This window comes from Platalea leucorodia (assembly GCF_965183815.1).
Source record: "Platalea leucorodia genome assembly, chromosome: 16".
Taxonomy (NCBI): domain Eukaryota; kingdom Metazoa; phylum Chordata; class Aves; order Pelecaniformes; family Threskiornithidae; genus Platalea; species Platalea leucorodia.
Window position 1 is genome coordinate 2694444 of NC_138838.1, and position 20485 is coordinate 2714928.

Consider the following 20485-nt stretch of genomic DNA (forward strand, 5'->3'; position numbering starts at 1 on the left):
ATCGCTACTGCTTTGTAAGGCCCCATCATTTAAAAACACGGGGTGTTTGTCTTCGGGAGAGAGAGAAACACAGAATGGTATTTACTTTTCTTAACTGAAAGAGTCTGGGAAGGGCCGCCACACACTCAGGCAAGATGAGAGTTCTCTCGTGCATGTTTTTCAAATCTCAGCTGAACTGGCAACACCAGACCACAGAGAGACATGCTTGTATTGCAATGAATTATCAAAGCATAAAGGAACTCACTTATTAAGCAAAACATAAATTATGTATAATGATTTTTAAATATACATTTTCACATATATTTACATAATGTTCCTTTCAAGCAACCTGCGAATCCCTACGTCCTCTCTCTGGTGCACTAGGGAAGTTATATTTGCTCTCCACTTCCTTTTAATTCGCCACAGTGCCAAGACAAAGGCAAAGGTATTGTAAAAACATCAGAGAAAAACTGTATTTGATCGGTGGAAAGGGAACCAGGTCTCTGCTCTCACTGCCAGGTCTGGCACTGCAACTCTGTGAGCTGCTGGGAAGCTCAAATAAGGCTCAGAGCTCTCCACTCACTACATTGCAAGGGAGTGACAAGGCTAAATTAAAACCATGCTTGTAAGGAGCTGTGAAATTTTTTGCTGGAAGGTGCTGTGCAATTGTGAAGTTCATTGCAGTGACTCCTCAGCTGCCACAGGGCTCAGAGCAAGCAAGGATGGCAACAGTGACAGGCTGACGGTCAGCTGCCATCCGCTGCTACCTGTACTGAGCATTCACTTACTATCTCCTCTGGTTTCACTCTCCTCTTCCAAAGATATCTTGCAGCACTGCACTGAGATTGACCTCACCTCACAGCTATGACGGGCAGGCTCTGAAGTGTCTAACTGAATGTACCCATAAAGGTTGGCTCTGGGGGAGGAACGGACCTCTAAAATAATGTGACAAAGGGATGAGGAAAGAGAGTGCTACCGATTTCACACCTTCACAGACAAAAAAAAAAAAATCAGGCGGCCATTCCAGTGATATGCACAATTCAGCAAAAATTGCTAGCTGTGTGCCTTCAGGCTTAAATTCGTACAACAAAATGTATCCTTTACAAAGGTATTCCTTTTAATGTCTGCTCAATTCAGTTTTATTGGATTGGCCTATAGAGGAGACCATCTGGTATCTGTCATCCAAATCTACATGGACATGCTATCGATGAAATCCCTGTTTCCAAAATGTGGGTTAGTTAAAAGTAGGGTCAGATTGCTGGCTGATACAAATTGGTCTGACTGATGTAGCTATCCATGCTTTTACCACTGACGGATCTGACCTACAAAATCCCCAATTTAGATACTCTTTTGGGACAGGGCTATCTTTATATTCTCTGTTGTACAGCATGTAGCACAGAGGACCCAGAGCCATGAATAAAACACTCAAGGATTGTGATGGTACACATAATAAATAATAATCTAATTGCAGCAACAGAAAGATTTCTGTAGTCATTCGTATGTCGGAATAACTCATGCGTGTCATTCAGTGAATGGCCAGCATTCTTCACTGGAGAAAAACATTCTCCACAGAGCTGCCATCTTAGGACCTTCCACAGCAGTTTAGGTAGAGCAATAAAGGCAGAGCTTATGCTATTGTTGGCCATGTTATATCAATTCATTATACATAAATTATCTGAGTCTCTCTAGACTCTCTAATAATTTTCATAAAGACAGTATTTAGCCCAAAGAAATGCATTCGTTTCCTTCCCCGCCTGGGGTAAAAAGAGGCCATCTCACTTCTCAACTATGCAGAGCATTTTAACTTCATTAAATGGCCTTCAACTATTTCAAAATGAATGAGCGTTTTCACACAGACATTGCTCCAAACTTTAAGAAGTTTATTGAAGTGGGGCAGGAGACCTAAGTTACCTCTTCCTCTCCCAACCCCCCAAAGGAAAGGGGATTTTAGCAACAAACCATTCCAGAAGACTAAATCCTGTGATGACTTACACCCCTCAGAAAACTACACCAGGGGTTAATCAGAACAGTTATTTGGCTGCAGGAGTTTTACTTACGTCACTGAGTCTTTCCCGAGAGCTACTTCGATGGAAACCTTTCGATTCCCCACTGGCGCTTTCACTGTCACTGTCTCGGCAACTGTTTTGACCTGGCTTGAGCTGCAGGAAAGAGGAAAAAACAAAGAGCGAGAGTTCAGCCTGGTTCAGGTAAGTCCCCTTGTCCACTACTCTTTAACCCATCCCCATATCTGCACAAAGTAGCACGCTTGCAACACTGCCACCAGCACGGTGCAGCTTTGGTGCCACGGCAGCATCTTAGCGAGACCACGAACGCAGACGGCAAAACAAGTTCACACATGTGACAGCTCGCATACGGGCCGAGACCCTGCAGGTAGAAGGAGGCACCACTCACGCCCCAAGGAAATCACAGTTTAAGACCTTCATTTTGGGAACTTTTAGACTTCTCAAGTTATTTATGCCATAGATGCAGTTTTTAAAGTTATCATCACATCGAAGCACAGGCAGAATCAATCCCTCTCTCATTACAGCGTATTGAGGATCTAAGATCAATGGAAATCTCCCCAGGGGAAGGAGCAGCCATCGCTCCGGGGAGGCCGTTTGCTGGACTAGCCCCTAACAACATTGCCTGGTACCATAAAAAATTCTTGACTAACCTCAATGTTCATAAAACAACATGATCTACTTAATAGGTATCAGATTGTTTTTGCCTCTCAAACCATCTTTAATGAACTTTACTGGCATTGTAATAAATAATACAAAAAAATCACAAACTATATTTTCAATACAATTGAGAACACATCTGCTTTCTCTTACACTGTGGATTGCGCAGGTCAACATGTTACAATAGCAGCGTACCGAAATGAATATTTACCATATACGTGCATTACACACATGTCCACAGGCACATACACATATATACAGCACGAGGAAGATGTGAACTACATTTACTGCAATGCTGAAAATGTATATATTTGTTTTAACATTTTTCCCTATATTTTGCTTTAATGTATTAGAATTTTGGTTTAGCCTTGTTGACACTTCGTTTGAACTGACTTTCTACGAAGACTGGTTACTCCTGAGGTTAATACTGGCAAAAAGTCCATTTCAGAAATTTAGATTTAAAAATCACATATATAAACACTGGCAACACAGGTAAATGCAGAGAAACACTTGGCAAGGTACCTAATGAAGTATATTATGAGACACCCACTACACTATTCATATAACAAATCCCAAACAACTCCTCCTAACTTATTCCAATTATTAATACATTCATAGTGATTTCTACTCAGACTGTACAGGAATAAATAATCACACTCATCTCCATTACATGACTGAAGACCAAAAGTTCCTTCTCCATGAACTCTCTCCACTAACTTTTTCCCCCCCTTCCTTCTCTCTCTCCTCATTTTTTCCAGTTCTCCCAGAAATGTGCTGCACACACAAAAATTCACACGTTCTCCTTTATAGGCACGCACAAACAAGACATCAAGACCTACACTTCTGCTCTATTTCCCAGATATACATTCCCACCCATATACACCGCTATCCTCTCCCAGGTTCACTAAAGGAGTGCACAAAGCATCCTCACCCTAACGGTTATCATCAGTTTCTCCCTACCACTACAAGAGCAAATTGCATGCGCAAGCTTGGTATGTGCGTGCTGCTTTACCTTCGTCCCTTATCCCCCTCATTAGTAAAAGGCAGTTTGGGGTGCTCTCTATCAGTCAAAAGGAAGAAAGGAGAAAATACAAAAAACTACAGGCTCAGATACAGAATTGAGTTGCAATGCATGAGCACAACTGCAAAAAAATGGCACAGGTGCATTCTCAGCTCAAAGAAAATGTAACATAAGAACTAGAGCTATTTGTCAAACACTTAAAATTCAATAAATAAACTAAATATGCCACAGCTCAGCCAGAAAATCTCAAGTAAAAAGATTTTTGTTTCAAATGGAATGGTTTATCAGTCAGATCTAATAGATCTAGGTAGCATTTTTTGGACGTGGAGGGGAGGATAACGAATTCAAAAAGTCCTATACTTTACATATAACTCACGGATCTTATCTAGGACCACTGTGTACTGTAATTTTATGGTCCCGGGTTTAAAATTTAACCACCCACAGGAAAATGGATCAAGTTTCCCTGACTCAGTCTTTTGTCAACATCTACTCAATGACGGAAAAACTCTTATTGTAACTGGGGCCTGAAGAATTTTTTCCAGTCTCAAATTTTATTTTTAGAACCTCAATTTATTTTGTACACAATTTTCACACATTAGTTAACTGCTAACTAATCGTAACAGCTCGTTTTTATACTTCTTTTACATTGCGAATTCCTGCTATTTACAGAGAAGAGAAGAAAAACCCAGCAGGTGTCATTTTTCTAGACACAATTTACAAGGAATAAGAGAATATGACCAAGATATCTGAGCCTGAAACTCTGTAGGAACAAAGCGAACTGCATAGACTAGACAGTAAACTCAGAAGTAAGTCCAAGTTAAGATTTATAAGCTTTCCATATTTTCTTTTCTTTTTTTCCAAGTTGAGTTTCTCCATGTGCCAAACCGTTGAGGGTTTACATTTTATTCCAAAACCCATCAATCTGTGTTAAATTAAAAAAATAAAGCATGGAAATGTGCCCATTGTCTTCTTTTAAGAACCGAAAGTTACACACAAATGCACATGAGAACACTTAATGTGGACAGGCAATGGTTTGTTTCGATCTACTCGCACAGATTCAACCACTTAAAATTAAAACGACGTTGAAATAACATAGTGCTGCTAAAATAGGTCTGCAAATAAAACATTGGATCTCTAGTTACACCGCATGCATTCGGTCCATTACTCTGGGGTACTTGGGAACCCTAAAATCAGCTTCCCCTCGAAAATGCAGTTGTCCCTGGAAAAAATTCAAAGTGCAACATTGACAACTCTTGTTCCTGTATGACTCCTGTCAGGTACCCCATGCAAAAAGCAAAGCCAGCATGAAACTCCCATGATGTCTACTCAAGTGTCTCACTGAGGACCTTCCCACATGAACACAGCCATTACTCTTCTAATTTACACTGAGCGAGGAACAAAGAAAAGTTTGCAAAAAGCGCATTTGACTCCACGCTTTCATTGTACAGCGAGAATGAATTTATCCATGTAGGGATCCATCCACAGAGTCTAACAAAGAGGAAAAACAGACATTTTCTAGATCCAAAAGCACAACCCCCTGACAACGCAGCGTCGCGGACTCACAGCGAACCTGCACAGCCTCAAGGACTCCCCGAGCGTGAGGGACGGGGTACGCGCCAAAAAAAGTGATAATCGGCGACCCGAGTCCGTTTGCCCAGTCTGAATGGCACGGGGCCGGGCCCCTGGTGCACACCCATGTCTCCAAAACTTTTCTAGGCTTTTTTGGTCATTTTTAGCATCACCGCATTATAAATCTGGAAATCTTTTATTGCACTACAGAACCTATTATTCTGTATTGCCTTTAAAGCTATTGGAGGATACTGGAAGTCAAGCAGAACTGGATAACTAGATAGCTACACTTATCTATTAAGAAAGGAAAAGGGAAAAAAAAAAAAAAGGAGACCTGGAAGGCCGGCTGCTGGCTGAAGCGCTGGGCTGGGACTCAGCAGTAGGTTTTATTTCTGATTCTTCACCACACCCAATTCCCTCCCCACAAAGTAAGAATAATGGCGAGTCTTCCTCACTCTCCAAAACTGGTCTATTTTTTTTTTTTTTTTGTTATCAGGGACAGTTTCCCAGCAGGCGACTGCAAAGTACATCGCACACAACAGGACCCAGTAATCCCACTCAATGCTCTGGGAGCTACTGCGGTAACAAGGACGACGTCTAACGGTGAGGTGACTCCACAGCCAAAGTGGATTAAAAAAAATAACCCTGGAAACACCCGCACTCACCTGGGTTTTCGTTGTTCCCTTTCGTACAGACACGAGCCGCACGCAGCCTCTGTGCTTTGGCGGGCCCTGCCCAGGAGCGGGCCGCGGGACCGCCGGAGCCCCTGTGAGGAGAGGCGGGCGCTGCCCCCGCTGGTTCCCGCCGGTTCCCGCCGGTTCCCGCCGGCTCCTCAGCAGCCCCCCCCGCAGCCCCAGCGGAGCCGGGCCGTGCGGCTGGCGGGGCCTCTGTGAAAGCGTGTTTAAGGAAGGGCAAAATCGCCAGAGCACTGAGGAGCGAGGGGGGGAAAAATGCGAGAGGGCGCCCTGCAAACAGCCAGGTCAGGGCCGAAGGAGGGGAGGAGGCGCTGCAGGAGCCGGCGCGGAGATTGCCCTGCAGCCCGCAGGGAGACCCCGGGGGAGCGGGTGGATGTTCCCCGAAGGAACGGCGGCACCTGCAGAGCTCATGCCGGAGCAGATTTTTCCTCAAGGAATTGTCACCCATGGGAGGGACCCATGCCGGAGCGGGGCAAAGGAGCGGCAGAGAGGAGCCGTTACAGACCACAAGCCCCATCCCTCTGCACCCCTCGGGGGGACACGAGAAGAAGGAGGGAAGCTGGGGGGGGGGGGGGGGGGGGGGAAAGGTGTTGTTTCATTTTTTGTTTTGTTTATCACTATCCAAATCTATTTTAATTGGCAATAAATTAAATTAGTTTTCCCCAAGCCAAGGCTGTTTTGCCCATGACGGTAATTGGTGATCTCCCTGTCTTTATTTCAGCACACAAGCTTTTTCATCTTATTTTCTTCCGCTGCCCGGTTGAGGAGGGGGAGTGTGAGAGAGCGGCTGGGTGGGAGTTTGGCCCCTGGCCAAGGTAAACTCACCACACCATGGTTTGGTGAAAAGCACTCAGCTGCTCACAAACTAAGTAAAAAAAACTTGAGACGTATCGCTTTGTGCTGCCCTGCAGAGTAACACAAAATAGATGCAGAGCTGAACTGCCACGAGGGACACAGCGAGTGAGGAGGTTACAGAGATAGCACCGGAGGAGAGGCATGAGATATGCAACGCTAGGAGTGACCGTCTGAGATGAAGAAAAAAGAGAGAGACTAGCTCGGGCCTAAAGGTCACAAAGAAACTGGCCAGAAACTGCTAAGATTATGAATAAACAAAGATTCAAAAACATCAACATGAAACTGCTGTAATAGTAAACACGAAGAGCAAGTCTTCTTTCAGGGCATGAAGAGCTTTTCAGGTGACTTGCAATCTAATGCAACTATTTTTGCACCAGGGAAAATATTCAGCCCTATTTTGTGACAGCAAAAGCGCAAACTGAATATTCAGCTGTGTCCAGGGAAAGTAGCTCTCTGCGATGCTTCCTTCTGCCATTCAAAGTTAAAGGGTAAAGTAGACCTACATATACAGGCTTAGGAGTAGGATACATCTACAGGAATAGTGCTATAGTTACTACATTAGTCAGACATTTTTGTGAAATGAAAGGATGGGGGGCATAAGCCATAAAACACTCCTAAGGATAACCCGTAACAACACGGCGCTCTGTTGCCGTTTGTCTCAGAAAAGAAAAGAATGAAGGACAGAGGTAGTCGATCATGTTAAGAGGTGTAAGGGAGGATGAAAGGGCAGCTGAGCCCCAGACTACAGGGAGCGTCATCCTCTCGGGACCACAGTTTGCTTTGCTGGATCCATAAGCCACTTTAGATAATTCCATAGTAGCGGTGCCTGGTTAGCAAGTAACAAAAAGCAAAATAAATAGACATACCAAGAATTTAGCAAAAGCCTTTTTCACAGAGCTTATATATCATGTCAAAAACACCCTAATGTAGCTCTACTGAGCTCTTTTTTTTTTTTGAGTATATTTTAATTTAAAACCCCATACCATTTGGCAGCAGTAAATCCAAGCTATGGTATAGTTTCGAGGCGCCTGAGTTTCCACACCATATGGAATTAAAGGATTATTTCACTACATTATACTTTAAAGTTATGAACACTAACATTTCTCCCTATTATAGCGCAGCCAGCAAGCTAAGCCTTTACCCGAGTCCTAGAGGAAGGGGACACCTGCTCCCCAAGGGATGGCATTAACCCTACTGCGGGGAGGGGAATTTTAGGCTTTCCGTTCTGCCTGTCATTCGTTATTTAATACAGCTTTTGCAAGGGCAAGACAGTCCAAAACTCTTCTAATCCAGCTCCTACCTGGGCAAATATATTCTCGAGTTCAGATCAGCTGGTGAACAGACTCATACACGCTCTGTTAGCAATGCTTCCTGACTCCAGAAAGCCTGAACAGGTACAGCCCAGTCCCAAACTCACGACAGCGGTTCATCCTGACCAGGGCAACAGCCCTATGCAGTATAAAGACATTTCTATCTGCTCCTTCATAAACAGAGAGCTTGCCTGCACTTGCTCTTTGGGCTTCACCCAGCAGCCCAGACTCAAGCCAGGCTCCGAAGATGCGAATTTTTGTCGCTACTGGCAGTCACATGCTTTTCCCAAGTGCTGCACACCTGGATCTAGGCAAAAGCACCGGCAAATGAGGCAGTTGCTGACAACTGCAGGCTGCCTTGGGTGGCCAAAGGCCAGGGAGCAATGGCCAAGTTCAGCCTGTGAGAAAAAAGAAAGCCCGGCTGAACCCAGGGAGATCCTAGTTAACAGGTTGGACCGCCTCAGCATGATTTATCATGAATCCATCACTGTTTCTTCAGGGCTTAGCACACAGGAGGAGTTTGGCTCACAGCACACAAGCAGGAGGGAGGGTGCCGGTGGGTGGGAGAGCCTGCGCCCACTCCCATCCCGCACGGTCACGGGAGAGAGATGGGCTCCTTGGCACCGTGTCGGGCTGCGTCCTCACAGCTCCCAGCAATGGTGCGCGAGCCGTAGGTCTGGGGAGGGAGGCAGAGCAACGGGCACCCCCATATGCTGGTGTGAGGTGGGGGGACAGGCAAGGGACGGACCACTAAAGCCTCTTCAGCATCAGCTGCCTCTGACGTTGATGCATGGTTCAGCATTGGGAACATCTCCAGCACCCAACTATGGAGCTGACTCAGCTGACTCCCTGACTGATTTTACCCATTTTTTTTTCCCCCGATACGAATGTCACCACATGCTCTGAGGAGACTGCTTCTGATGCGCTCTTAGGGCCAGAAAGCTAAGTGCAGTTCCCACTAACCGCCACCACCAGCATGGAAAAATCATCAGCGAATTAAAGTATGTATTGTAGCATCATTTTGCACTTAAATGAAACATATTTTTTCACTTCCAAAATCTATTAACTTTGATTTCAAAATATGACAATTCATGTTGAAGCATAATTGATTCTAAACAACAGAATAATGGAGTATAAAAATCAGAAGTATAACATCAGCGGATTAAAGGGTGATGAGTTAAACACTGTTCCGTTAAAGGGTGCAGCTTTTTAAATTCTATCTAGAATAAATACGAAAACATCTTTACTTTTCTGGTCAGCTCAGCTTTCACACACACACATCACAACAGCACGGACCCGCAGCCCTGCCTGCGCTGCTGCGGTAGGCAGGCGCGCGGGCACGGCAGCAACACCCGCTTTGCCAGTACTGCGCAAACACAACCGATCCAGGAGCCGGCCCTGCCCTACCCAAGCACACACACACACGTAAAGTGCCTTCCGTCAGTGAGAGAAGAGCAACAGCAGATTTCATGTAGGACTGAGTATTTGATTGCAAAGAAAACATATTTTATCAATGATTGAGAACAAATCTGGCTGTATGAAAACAAATAAAAGGAGAACTGCATAGCAAGAAAAAACACAACAACAATGTAAATCAAGGCTTGTTACTTGTGATTTAAATCATGATTAGCAGCTGTCATTTAAATACTTTCATTTAAATCTATCTTGCTACTGGTATAAGTTAGACAAATACTACTTATACAGAACTTACATGTCATGCAAAGCTTTAAAGATGGTTCAACACAGCAGCCGTGAATCTGGAGCAAGACCTCTACATTTCTAACAAAGCCGTGTTCCCCACCACGACATCGGCCTGACCAGCGAAACAGATGAGCAGCACAAGGAAAGCAAATCAGAGGTGAGATGATGAGGAGGAAGAATATTTACAATCCACAAGTTTAGGCAGTAAATATGAAAAAAGAATTCACGCCACGTGTGGACTCTGAACAGTATTAATACAAAGACATTTTTCACACCAGGGAAGAAAAATCCTGTTACCTAAGAGATACAATAAAACATTAGGAGAGGCTCTCCGTGTACATGTCGGTATTTACTCTTACAACAACCAAGGCAGATGCTCCAAGAACTTGTCAGCTGCTGAGGATCAGGGCCTACATGCCATCATCTGACATCCCTACCAGAATATGAAGCTTTCTTTTGCATACCCGTGTGGTAGAAGTGAGGTAGACCAACAAAGACAAGATTTTATCTTTTGTTGTTTCCTTCCTGCCTCTACTGAGAAGAAAAAGTAATTTTCGTGTTCAAAAATTCTTTTTATGAAAAACAAGAATAAACACACATATATGTTTTTCCAATTTCCTGTTGACAAAAGAATCTGAATCCAATAGAACTTGAACAAGTAACTATAAACCATTACCGAATTAGCTCTATGCTACAGAACAAGGGTGTCTTTAACTTACTTATTCTAAAGCACTGATGGTCATTTCCTGCTGCCTGTGAGCTGATCCAGGGTCGGCTGCTGCCCTTGCTCAGTACGGCGGGGCAGAGGAACTCATCCTCTGCTGCCTTAAACGGGGGAGACCCTACCGAAAGAAACAGAGCTACACCCCTCTCCTCCTGGGGAGAATTTGGCTATTTAGCATTGTTATTACAGAAACACCAAGTGATCGCGTTCTGCTCACAGTAGCAACAGAAGCAGCAACATAGGCTAAGAATAAATAGCATCCTTGCCAAAGCGGGGGTGGGGGATAAAGAGAACAGGCGTTTATTTCCAGATCCTCTTCTCCTTCATTATATGCTTGGGCAACCTTAGATATATAGCTCACAGAAGGTACTCCGAAGTAGCTCTGTGGCTCAATTTATCTAAGTTACATAGAGAATGCAGCCCATCATTTTTTCTGCACTGTTTATACAGAAATCAAAGATAAATTTGGCATAAACTCATCACACTCCAGAATCATACATACATTATACAACATATAAAGTGTAACAGACTTGCTCTGTTCCCCAGCTCCTGTTAAGAGCAGTATGAAACAGCAAGCTCTTGGCAATTGCAACAAATGAAGCGTATTTCAGCACACTTTAAAAGCTGAATTGCAAAAAAATATAGGCTGCTTCTGACCCTTTGCATTTTGATGGTTGCACAGTGAGAAATATGGCCTTTAAAATTACACCTTGCAAAGCACTCCATTGTACCAATCAATCTCTCCAAGCACCTTCCCTAGCACAGCCTTGCGCAGCAGAGAGGGATGAAGAGCGAGGGTCCGGCCGGTCTGCTCGGAGGCAGCCAGAGCGGTGGCAATCAGGGTGGAATCGATCTGCTCCTCCCAATATTTACTCAGTCCCACTGCTGAGCTTGTTTGTATCCCACCCTGGATCTGCAGGGCTCTCCCTGGGCTCCGCGTCAGGGAAACTAGCCTTTGTATCGCTAAAAACCACCTCTGAAACACAGCTGCCTTAGTGCCTATTCCAGCCTGCGACAAGCGTACCATCCTTGTCCTCACGGATGTACATCCATTCACATTCCGATCCAGAGATGGCACAAGTCCCATGTGCTAGTCAGCCGAGTGACGCCCATTTACACCACCTGTACTTCTTGCTTCTGCTTTGTATCTCCCAAAACCAGACTTTAAGTTCTATGGGCACAGACATCATCATTTAATACAGTTGCACATCCACCAAGCCCTGGGAACACCCTGCAAGGAGCAGCGTATGCACATTCGCTGCAACAATTTGACCAGGGACTGGTTTTTGTCGTTCCATTTAGGCTTGCTCATTAAAAAAAGAGAGAACCAAGCCGGCAGTTTGACCCCAACGTTCTGCGTAAGAATAGCCCATTTCAGAGCACTTGGCAACGATGACTGTCCAGGTCCTTCTTGTTAGACCGTTACCAGTTCTTGCTTCAGTGGTGACAGGCACAGGGTCCAGCCCGTGGCCTCAGGGACTCTGTCCCAACCTCAGCCCTGGACCTGGGAGGAGTTGCTGTTTCTGTTGTACGGGAAAGGTCAGGTGAGGTAGGAAAGCGGAGGCAAACCCTACCTGTAGTCTGAATCTCCGGAAAGGGGAGAGGAGAACAGAAATATTACCCCATTTAGCCCGGAGCGTCTGACATCCTACCCCCTAAGGACTCTGCTTGGCCTCTGGATGACTTTGAAATGTATAACTTACTGGAAGAATACTTAAGTAAGAAGATGAAATGAATCACCACATGGAACAAAAAGCAAACAGGCCAGGTCGAAAAAATCTTAACAGCACTGCAGCTCTACAGCTCTCTGCAAATTCAGCTAAAGAGCCTCCATCTGTTTTAATGAGGGGAAACATCAGACCAAGGTAGTTTCTGTAGAATTTCATTCGTTTCAAGTCCACAGGATAGTGGCTCCTCATGCGCAAAGGAGATGCAAGATGGGATGAGACCTTTTGCGAACATCTAAAGATGTGAAGCAGCTCCATGGACCGAGCCTGAAAAAAGACGGGAGTGACAGTACTCGCTCGCTTGAATTAAGCCATGGCTACCGTCATCCTTTTTTTTCCTCTATGTAGACCACTAACCTGACACCCAGTTAACATCACAGAAGTAAATAAATGTCTCGAAGGAGACATCAGTATTCATGGATGGACCTCAAGATGCTTGCCACTGTTTACATAAGAGAGCCCTGTTATTTCATAGTTCGATATAAGCCCAGAATAAATATTTAATAACTTGGTTGCATAAATAATGATTTGAAGGTTGAGCTATTGGCTTAAAAATATAATGCTATTTTAAGCCGTTTAACTGGCCAGCCATATAAATTATTCAAGATTTAAAAGTCATCCTGTGGTCTCTGTACAAGGAGAAAACTAGGAAGTTGTAACTATAATGACAAAAGCAGGGCAAGATCAATCAAACCACATGATGTCTAACACAAACAAGCAGGAATTAAGCAGCAATCAAGACCAATATGACTGTGGTTGATGTCCTTTTATGCCAATACTCTCAGTCCAGAGAGCAAAACTTAATAATGTTTTGCTATTTATCAAGGGAGCCATAACTCTGCTCTCTCTGACTTGGCCAAGAGGCTATTATGATAGTATTTCTCTATAATTTAATAATGTGAAGGAAAGGGGGGGGAGGGGGAGTGAAAGCATTTTGACATATAACTCACTTCTATACATATTGTATTTTCCCCTTGCTTGAATGATAGAAGCAAAAGTCGTAATAATATACCACAGTACCAATTTGTTAGCAGGAAAGGGGAGCTGAAGTATCTGGCAAAGAAAATCTATTTGAAGCAGCACAGAAGGGAAGGGAATGAACCATCTGAATTCATTAGCAGCTGTCATTGATGCAGTTTAGAGATGAAGAGAAGCCAGTCATCACAAATAACTCAGGAGAAAAGCAAAGGGAGGAACTGTTGTTTAAGTTCTTTAAATCTGGATTAGCTTCTGATAGATGGCAAGTTGCCACGTAGAGGAGCCGTTGTGGTACACACTCCGCCCCCTTTGGAGGGAAGCTCTTTGAACAAAATCGGATACCTCAGCATCTCGGGCTGCGCGCAGGTTGCCGGCAGTGCTGCTCTGTAACGCCGGCCTGTTTGGCACTAACAAGTCACCATTTCCCTGAACCCGAGGCCGTAGTCTCACAGCATCTCTTCTGCTCAAGGAGCCCGACCCTGCTGTTACCCACTCGCTCCGGGCGGCTTTTCCCCAGAGCCCTGAGACGCCCTGGGTTGTACGGCTGCAGCTGACCCCGGGGCTTTGCAGGGAACTGTGCCAGGTTAGAAACCACCAGGTTATTTTTCTTCTTCTTCATTTCCTGGATTGCTTCTAACCCAGATGAGTTCTTCAGTTTGGCACAAGGAAGGAGGCGATGGTGGGAAGGGGTGGCAAGGACTCAGGCACTACCAGGAAAAGAAAATCTGAAGAATTGCATCTTTAAACCACAGTTTGACTTCATGTCTTAAATCTTGTTGAATTTTTGCTCAGGATTAACATAATAAGAGCTGCAGCTGGTTTGAAAAATTCAGAATGCCTTCAAACTCCTAACAATACCAGCTTGTTGTTGGGTTTTTGCCTTTGCTATACATTATTTTTGGATTTTTTCTTTCTTTCTGCTTACCCTCTCTTCCTCTCTCATCCAGAGACACAATGTAAAATATATTGCGGCACCGTGCTTTCACCTTGGACTACTTTTGCCAGTTGAAATAATGAGTCCTCCTATTTGCAAATGTCAAAAAATCTCCTGGTACATCTTGGAGTCTGTCCCTTGTCAAGGGTGACCAAAGGTGATTTAATGTTTGATAGATTTGATGAGCTGGTTGCCTCAGTCCAAGTCCAAAACCAGCTTCCTCTCCAGAAAATCATTCTGCCAGCTCGGGTTATTAGCCCTTGTGTTGGCAGCCTCAACAGAGAGGCAAGGAATCGGGGTAAGATCCAGTACCCACCGAAATCAAAGGGAACACTTCCACTGACTTCAAGAGATAAGCAGAATCCATTTAGGGGACTGGATGTCCACTATAATTATTTGACAGACTATTTCGGTACCTTATACTGATAAAAAAAAAAATTAACTTCTCTTTCACGTGCTTGAAAATTGTACTAAACTTACCTGTCTTGAAAACATAGTCATATACTAGGTAAGTAGAGTTTTATTATTGTTTTAAGATAAGTGCAAAAAAACTATAACACAGGACTACTATCAAATTATGGTTACTCGAATTAATCCTCATTCTGGCATTTAATAATTTGTAAAGTGCTTATTCAGGAAAAGGTCAAAAATCACTTGGAAAGATATGTTAATGGCGCTCTAAGTAATGTTTAGACTTCCTGAATAAATTTTCACACTTAAGTCACGTATAACAAGCATTACAAAATGTATTATAAATTGTGCTCTTCACAAGGGAGAGCTGTGTATACATGCATGTTACGGCCTCCCCACAAGACAGCACTGAAGCACTTAGCTAAATTCATCTCAGCTGAGGAAAAAACAAAAGCATATCTTCACTGTTATGCTGGAAATATATTCGATGTACGTCCTCACAAAGAGGAATATTTACGTGAATCAGGACCTGGAAGAAGCCCATTATTGTTCATCTACGTGATTTCAAAAACCTAACCAAATGAAAACCCAAAAAACTGTCAAAAAAAACCCCCAAACCTCCCCCAAAACTCAATCGTAAGAAAAAAATGAAAAATAGTTGTAAATAATTGGAAATGAAGGAAGACAAAGCCCTGTGCTGATGGATCTACATGGAACCCCTTCTATGCTTTGAAATATTGGGGCTTTAAAATGACCCACAAGACTTAAAAATTAAGTATCAGCATGTGAAAACGTACCATATTACAGTTTAAATCAACCATTATACGGGCTCAGCAAGAATCAGCACACTCCTTCTATGCACTAAAAAACGTCAACTTCTCCTTGGTGAATAATAATTTGTGAAATAAAGCAGGCGTGCAAAATATGGGTGGCAGGCAGCAAATGCCGATATTTGGGGCACCAAGGTGTTTTAAAATTGTTTTTCACTTTTGCATCCAGCATCCACTGAAATCTCAACAGATCAAAGTTTTGCAGACAAGGAAAAAAAAAAGCCCACAAAATTAATAACTATTTAAGTATTCTGTTTCATCATGATAACAAACAGATGGTTTTAATATTCTAGAGGCTAATTTCTGAACAATTAAAAACACAGCAAGACATTAACATCTAATGAAACATTTTAACTACCAGTATATGCATCTGCCATTAATTTCCACACAGTAAGGTCTTGGTTCTCTTCAATCTGTTCTTTATTAAGGAAAGTTTTTCCACTCTGAATTTAGTGAAGTAGAGAATTAACAACTGTTTTCAATCAGCAATCAGCATGATATTTCGCCAGTGTGCATTGAAACCGTCCACACTATCAGACATAAATTTACTCCTATGATGGCTTTGATCGGCACGCTGAGTAGAGATGTTAGAAGGGAATTCATTTTCTAATTCCATTTTCGTTTAGAACATATGAATTAACCCCTCACAGATCTCATGTCCCTTTTTATCTACTTTAGATAAAGGACACCTACTTAAAACGTTACGGCTTACGCATTACTTACAGGCTAGCCAAAAACAAATTCCTTTTTTGAAACCAACGAAAGCGTTCTCATTCAAACCGTATTGAAATAAAGTCCTTCAAAGGCAATGAGAATCCTGTATTTATGAGCTTCTAATTTATATTTCCTTTGCTCATTTGTGATAAGAACATAGGTAGTATTCATCAAAGCTGTACCCATGCAAAAACTAGTTGCTAAAAAAAAGTCTTCACACCACAGACACCAAGCTATCTAATTCATGCGTTCCCTAATCAGATATGCAGCTTAGAACTACTGATGAATTTTCCGCAGGTCTTCACCAATTTGGCAGGTTATGATTTAAATTAAGCCGAGGCAAGTCGTTCTCTTTGCTCCCAGGGTACGGCAAAAGGCTGATGTTATTCAATATTTGTTGTCATCACCTAGCTACTCTATGAATGAACCCTGTAAATAAATACCTTCGGGAATAAATTCAAACACCCTCCCCGATGGGTTCGAATAGCATGCTTGCTGTTCATTAAACATGTAGGCAGCTCAGTAAGCGCCTTTGGTTTCCAAAAGTGTTCAGTTAGCAAGTAACTCGGAATGTTTTTAACAGGAACCACATTCTGTCCAGGTTCCTGTTTTGCTTTTAATCATGTCATTTATGTAAACATGGAATTGCAAGGCTAAAGTAATAAACATTGAAAAAAGCCTTGACAAAAAATAGGTTTAGGGAGGGAGTCGGCTGCAGGACCCTGCCTCTTGGATTCATTCACAGCCGCTGGTGTTCAGTGGGGATTTCAGGGTGCACCAAAAAATGCCTGTACTGCAACTCTGTAGAATAAGAGAGGCCCACAGTCTCGGTATTGCTTCAAGTCGGGAGAAACAGGGTCACGAACCTGGGTCTTCTACCTGCCAACTGATGGCCTACCAATGGGGCATTAGCTGTTCCAAGACATCTCCCTCCCTCTAATTTGTGCCAGAAATAACATGCTGGGCTCGACATACTTCCAACAATAGCGACGTATTTCCATAACAGACCACCTACAATAAAAACACATCACAGCCTTGTCGCACCCTATTCTATGCCCTTGTATCCGCCTCAAAGGCTCAGCCTGAACAAAGCAGTCTCTTTGCCTCAGTGCTTGGTTTTTTTCCTTTGTTGAAATTGGTTATTACAGGTTAAGGGCCAGATCCAGAAAGGCTGAGAACACCCACAGACCCATTTGGAATTCAGGTTTCCAAAATCTGGAACCAGAACAGTAGTTACGTATGAAAGCACATGAGAGATTGATCATTCGACTTCAAGCGCTGTCATCGCTATGAATTTCAAGGATTAGGGCTGGGAGTTTCAGATGTGCCTAGCAGAGGCAGGAGCGTAACCCCACTGAAAGACAGTGAGTTTTTGGCTCGTTTTATATCCACTTTTGGTTCAATGAAATATGGCTGAAGCGGTGTCCCTGGGGATGCCATATGGGATTTCAAGAGACCTTTCCAGCCAGTCATATCTGGTTCAGAGAAATGTGCGCACTAAAATGAATGTACTGGGAGTCTGCCATGTAACCATTAGCCGTATAACCACCATTAATATACCTTGGAGACATTGCCTTATTTTTATATGTCAGACAGCTTCAGACTAACACCGTACTTAGTGAGGATAGCACAATATTAAAATGTGACTTTCATACTTTTTATGCTCCGAGTGCCTGGATCTACTCTTGGCACACTACAAAAATAATACTTTTATGATTCAGTTTTTCCATGAAATATTTATAATACAACTATTGAGTGATGGAAGTGCCAGAATATTACTATCGCTATACTTGAATTCCTGGAGATTGTAAGCTTTTGTTTGGTCTAGCAGCGTGAAGGAAAAGCGTCCTGCTAAACATCTGTCTCTCACTGGGGAACCACATGGGAAATAAAGACTTTGGGGCAGCACTGCCTGAAGTATTTGAGTACTCATCTTACCTACTGCAGTCTATGAGCGCCGAGGAGTCTCAGCGTTATAAAACTCACAGAAAACCAGAGAAAGATGCAGACTCAAGCGGTCCCATAGCCCATCCCTCCATGCCCGGGAAGGACCAGCTGTACCGGCAGCATTCAGGACACACGGACAACTAGCTAACCCAGCCCAAGCCGTTGCTAAAGACACCCAGCGACGTCTACAACCACTGCGGGTGAATCAGTGCAGGGCTTCACTGTCTTTACCTTTAAAGAAAGCTACCTTCGCACCTCAACTGCATCTCCTACCTGCAGTGCGACCTTGTCCCATCCATCATGGGTATGCAGAACAGAGAGGAAAGGGAAGAAGAAGGGAAAAATCCCTTCCTCTCTGCAGCAATCTCCTTGTGTTTGAAGACTGTTATCAGTATCTCCACTCCGTTTTCTCTTTTTAAAACTAAATTGCCCCAGTTCTTTCAAGCCTATCTTGAAGACCGTGCTTTTAGACTTTCTCCATGTACTCCGCGTATTTCTCTCACCGATTATTTCCTATTCTGAATGACAGTACGTGCAATGTCCATTATATAATCATAGAAATCATACTGGGATGAAATAGCTATTAAATGAAATACATAAGGATGAAATGTGCGTTAAAAGCTGTGGTCTGTGTTTAGACAACTGACTATGCAGGCAGGCTTACTTTTGGGTGCCAGTCTTAAGACACCTGAAAGTACCTGAAGTGATCACCTGAAGTGTTCGCAACATAAACCTTTTGAATTTATGCCACTCTTTCCCTCACGGAAGTGCTGTTAACTCATTGTATAAAAAAATATTAGATCTGTAAAAGATATTTTCTGAACAAAAGAGAAATAACTACAAGTAGAGACAAGCTACTTGTAGAAGAAAGGTTTGGGAGAGGCTTTGTTAAGTTCACTGCAGCTTGATTTAGATCTCTCCTCATTCAAAACCGTACCTGAAGCAGGTCTTCTGCTAAATATTAAGACTTTTCAATAGAAACTTTACTTCTTAGTAAGGTTTTTCTGAGTTGGAGCTGCAAGGACAAAGTGTAACTCCTGGTGGTGCTTTCCAGCTGGAACTCATTTGCTGTAAGAAGCTGTCATTGAAGTGATCTGGAGAAACACTTCTCAAATCCATTTTAACAGCTTTCAAAGATTGCTCAAAGATGCCCAACAGCCCTGTTTCCCTTGCCAGGCCCTTCTTCCTCACTGCTGCGTTTAGTTACAGCAGGAGCACTGGAATAAACTAGAAGTTATTTTGCTGTTAAGTGTCCTGGTTAGGCAAGCTGGAACTGTGCAGGTTTTTCTGGTGTTCATAAACCTATTTTACAACAACCAAGACGAGGAATGATAAAAGGAGCTGTTGATGTCTCTGCGACAGGCTAAAGACTGACTTTAACAGCTCCCCAGGAAAACCGGAGGAAAGAGCGAGGCGCGGAAGGAGCCGTTGGGGTGGGTGAAAGGCACCGTTACTACGTTCTTTTTAAGGCCACAGAAATGCCATGCTGTCAACCTCTGGCATCCCACAGCAAACCATGGCAACAGCTGCCTGGCTCTGTAGTAATAAACTGAACCAATTTAATAGCTTTTATTGTTCTGCTGTGATGTTTGAGCGCAACCACTTCTTTCCTCCTAGGACTCCTGAGCCCGCAAGGGCAGCAATGAGAGAAGATCTCATTTACCTAAAAGCGCTTATAAATTTTTAATTTGCTTTAACAAGTAAATTAACAAGTCCCTCATTCAGGCAAGTTTTATGGCCTCTTGCCACTTGGGGAGGGCCATAAAAATTTTATAGATAATCCAGAGCTACCGAGATTGCTCATAATAAATTGTCTGTTTCCTGTTATTTTATCAAACCACTGGGCTTCTAATGACTTAAAGTCACAGCTTCCTTATATCTACGCTTTTTATGAGCCCATATTTATAAACTGTAAAGAATATCTTAAATTATACTGGGCCCCTGCTAATCATTACAAAGCTAGGTTTTTATTGGAGGCAAGCTTTTTGCTCACGCCCACCTAATAAATTCTAAGGGATTTAAGGGAAAAAATCTTTTTTGAGATAGCATGCTGATTCTGCATTCTATTTTAAGACGTTGCTTTAGCCAAAGTTTCATTAACGAATACTTTGAAGTGCCTGGAACTCCCTACTCTGATTTCTAACAGTTCTTGAAAAACTTCTGAGGATAGCAAGCACATTAGGCAACATGAGCCAGCCTGGCTCTGGGATTCGGGCTTGGGAGGAGCCAGCACTCACTGGAAAAACACAATCTCATCTCAAAGGGAAAATGCTACCTCCAGTGGGTGCTCGCTGTCTGCTCTCTGGAGCACCACTGATGGTGCTTATACAGAAGAACCCTAAACACGAAGATGTCCTTACCGTTTGGTGCTGGGAGTAGTCACGCTGAAATCAGTGATGGTACTCACAG

General features: G+C 43.3%; 1 protein-coding gene across 2 annotated transcripts in view; it reads right to left on the reverse strand.

Annotated features, from left to right (window-relative positions):
• AUTS2 (activator of transcription and developmental regulator AUTS2) overlaps positions 1 to 20485 on the reverse strand; it is a gene marked incomplete at both ends in the record, with an annotated part of 791016 nt that overhangs the window by 430390 nt on the left and 340141 nt on the right. For both annotated transcript variants that reach the window (XM_082328605.1, XM_082328604.1), the window contains one exon: positions 2037 to 2138. In XM_082328605.1, the coding sequence (XP_082184731.1) occupies positions 2037 to 2138 (102 nt within the window). The remainder of the gene's footprint in view (positions 1 to 2036; positions 2139 to 20485) is intronic.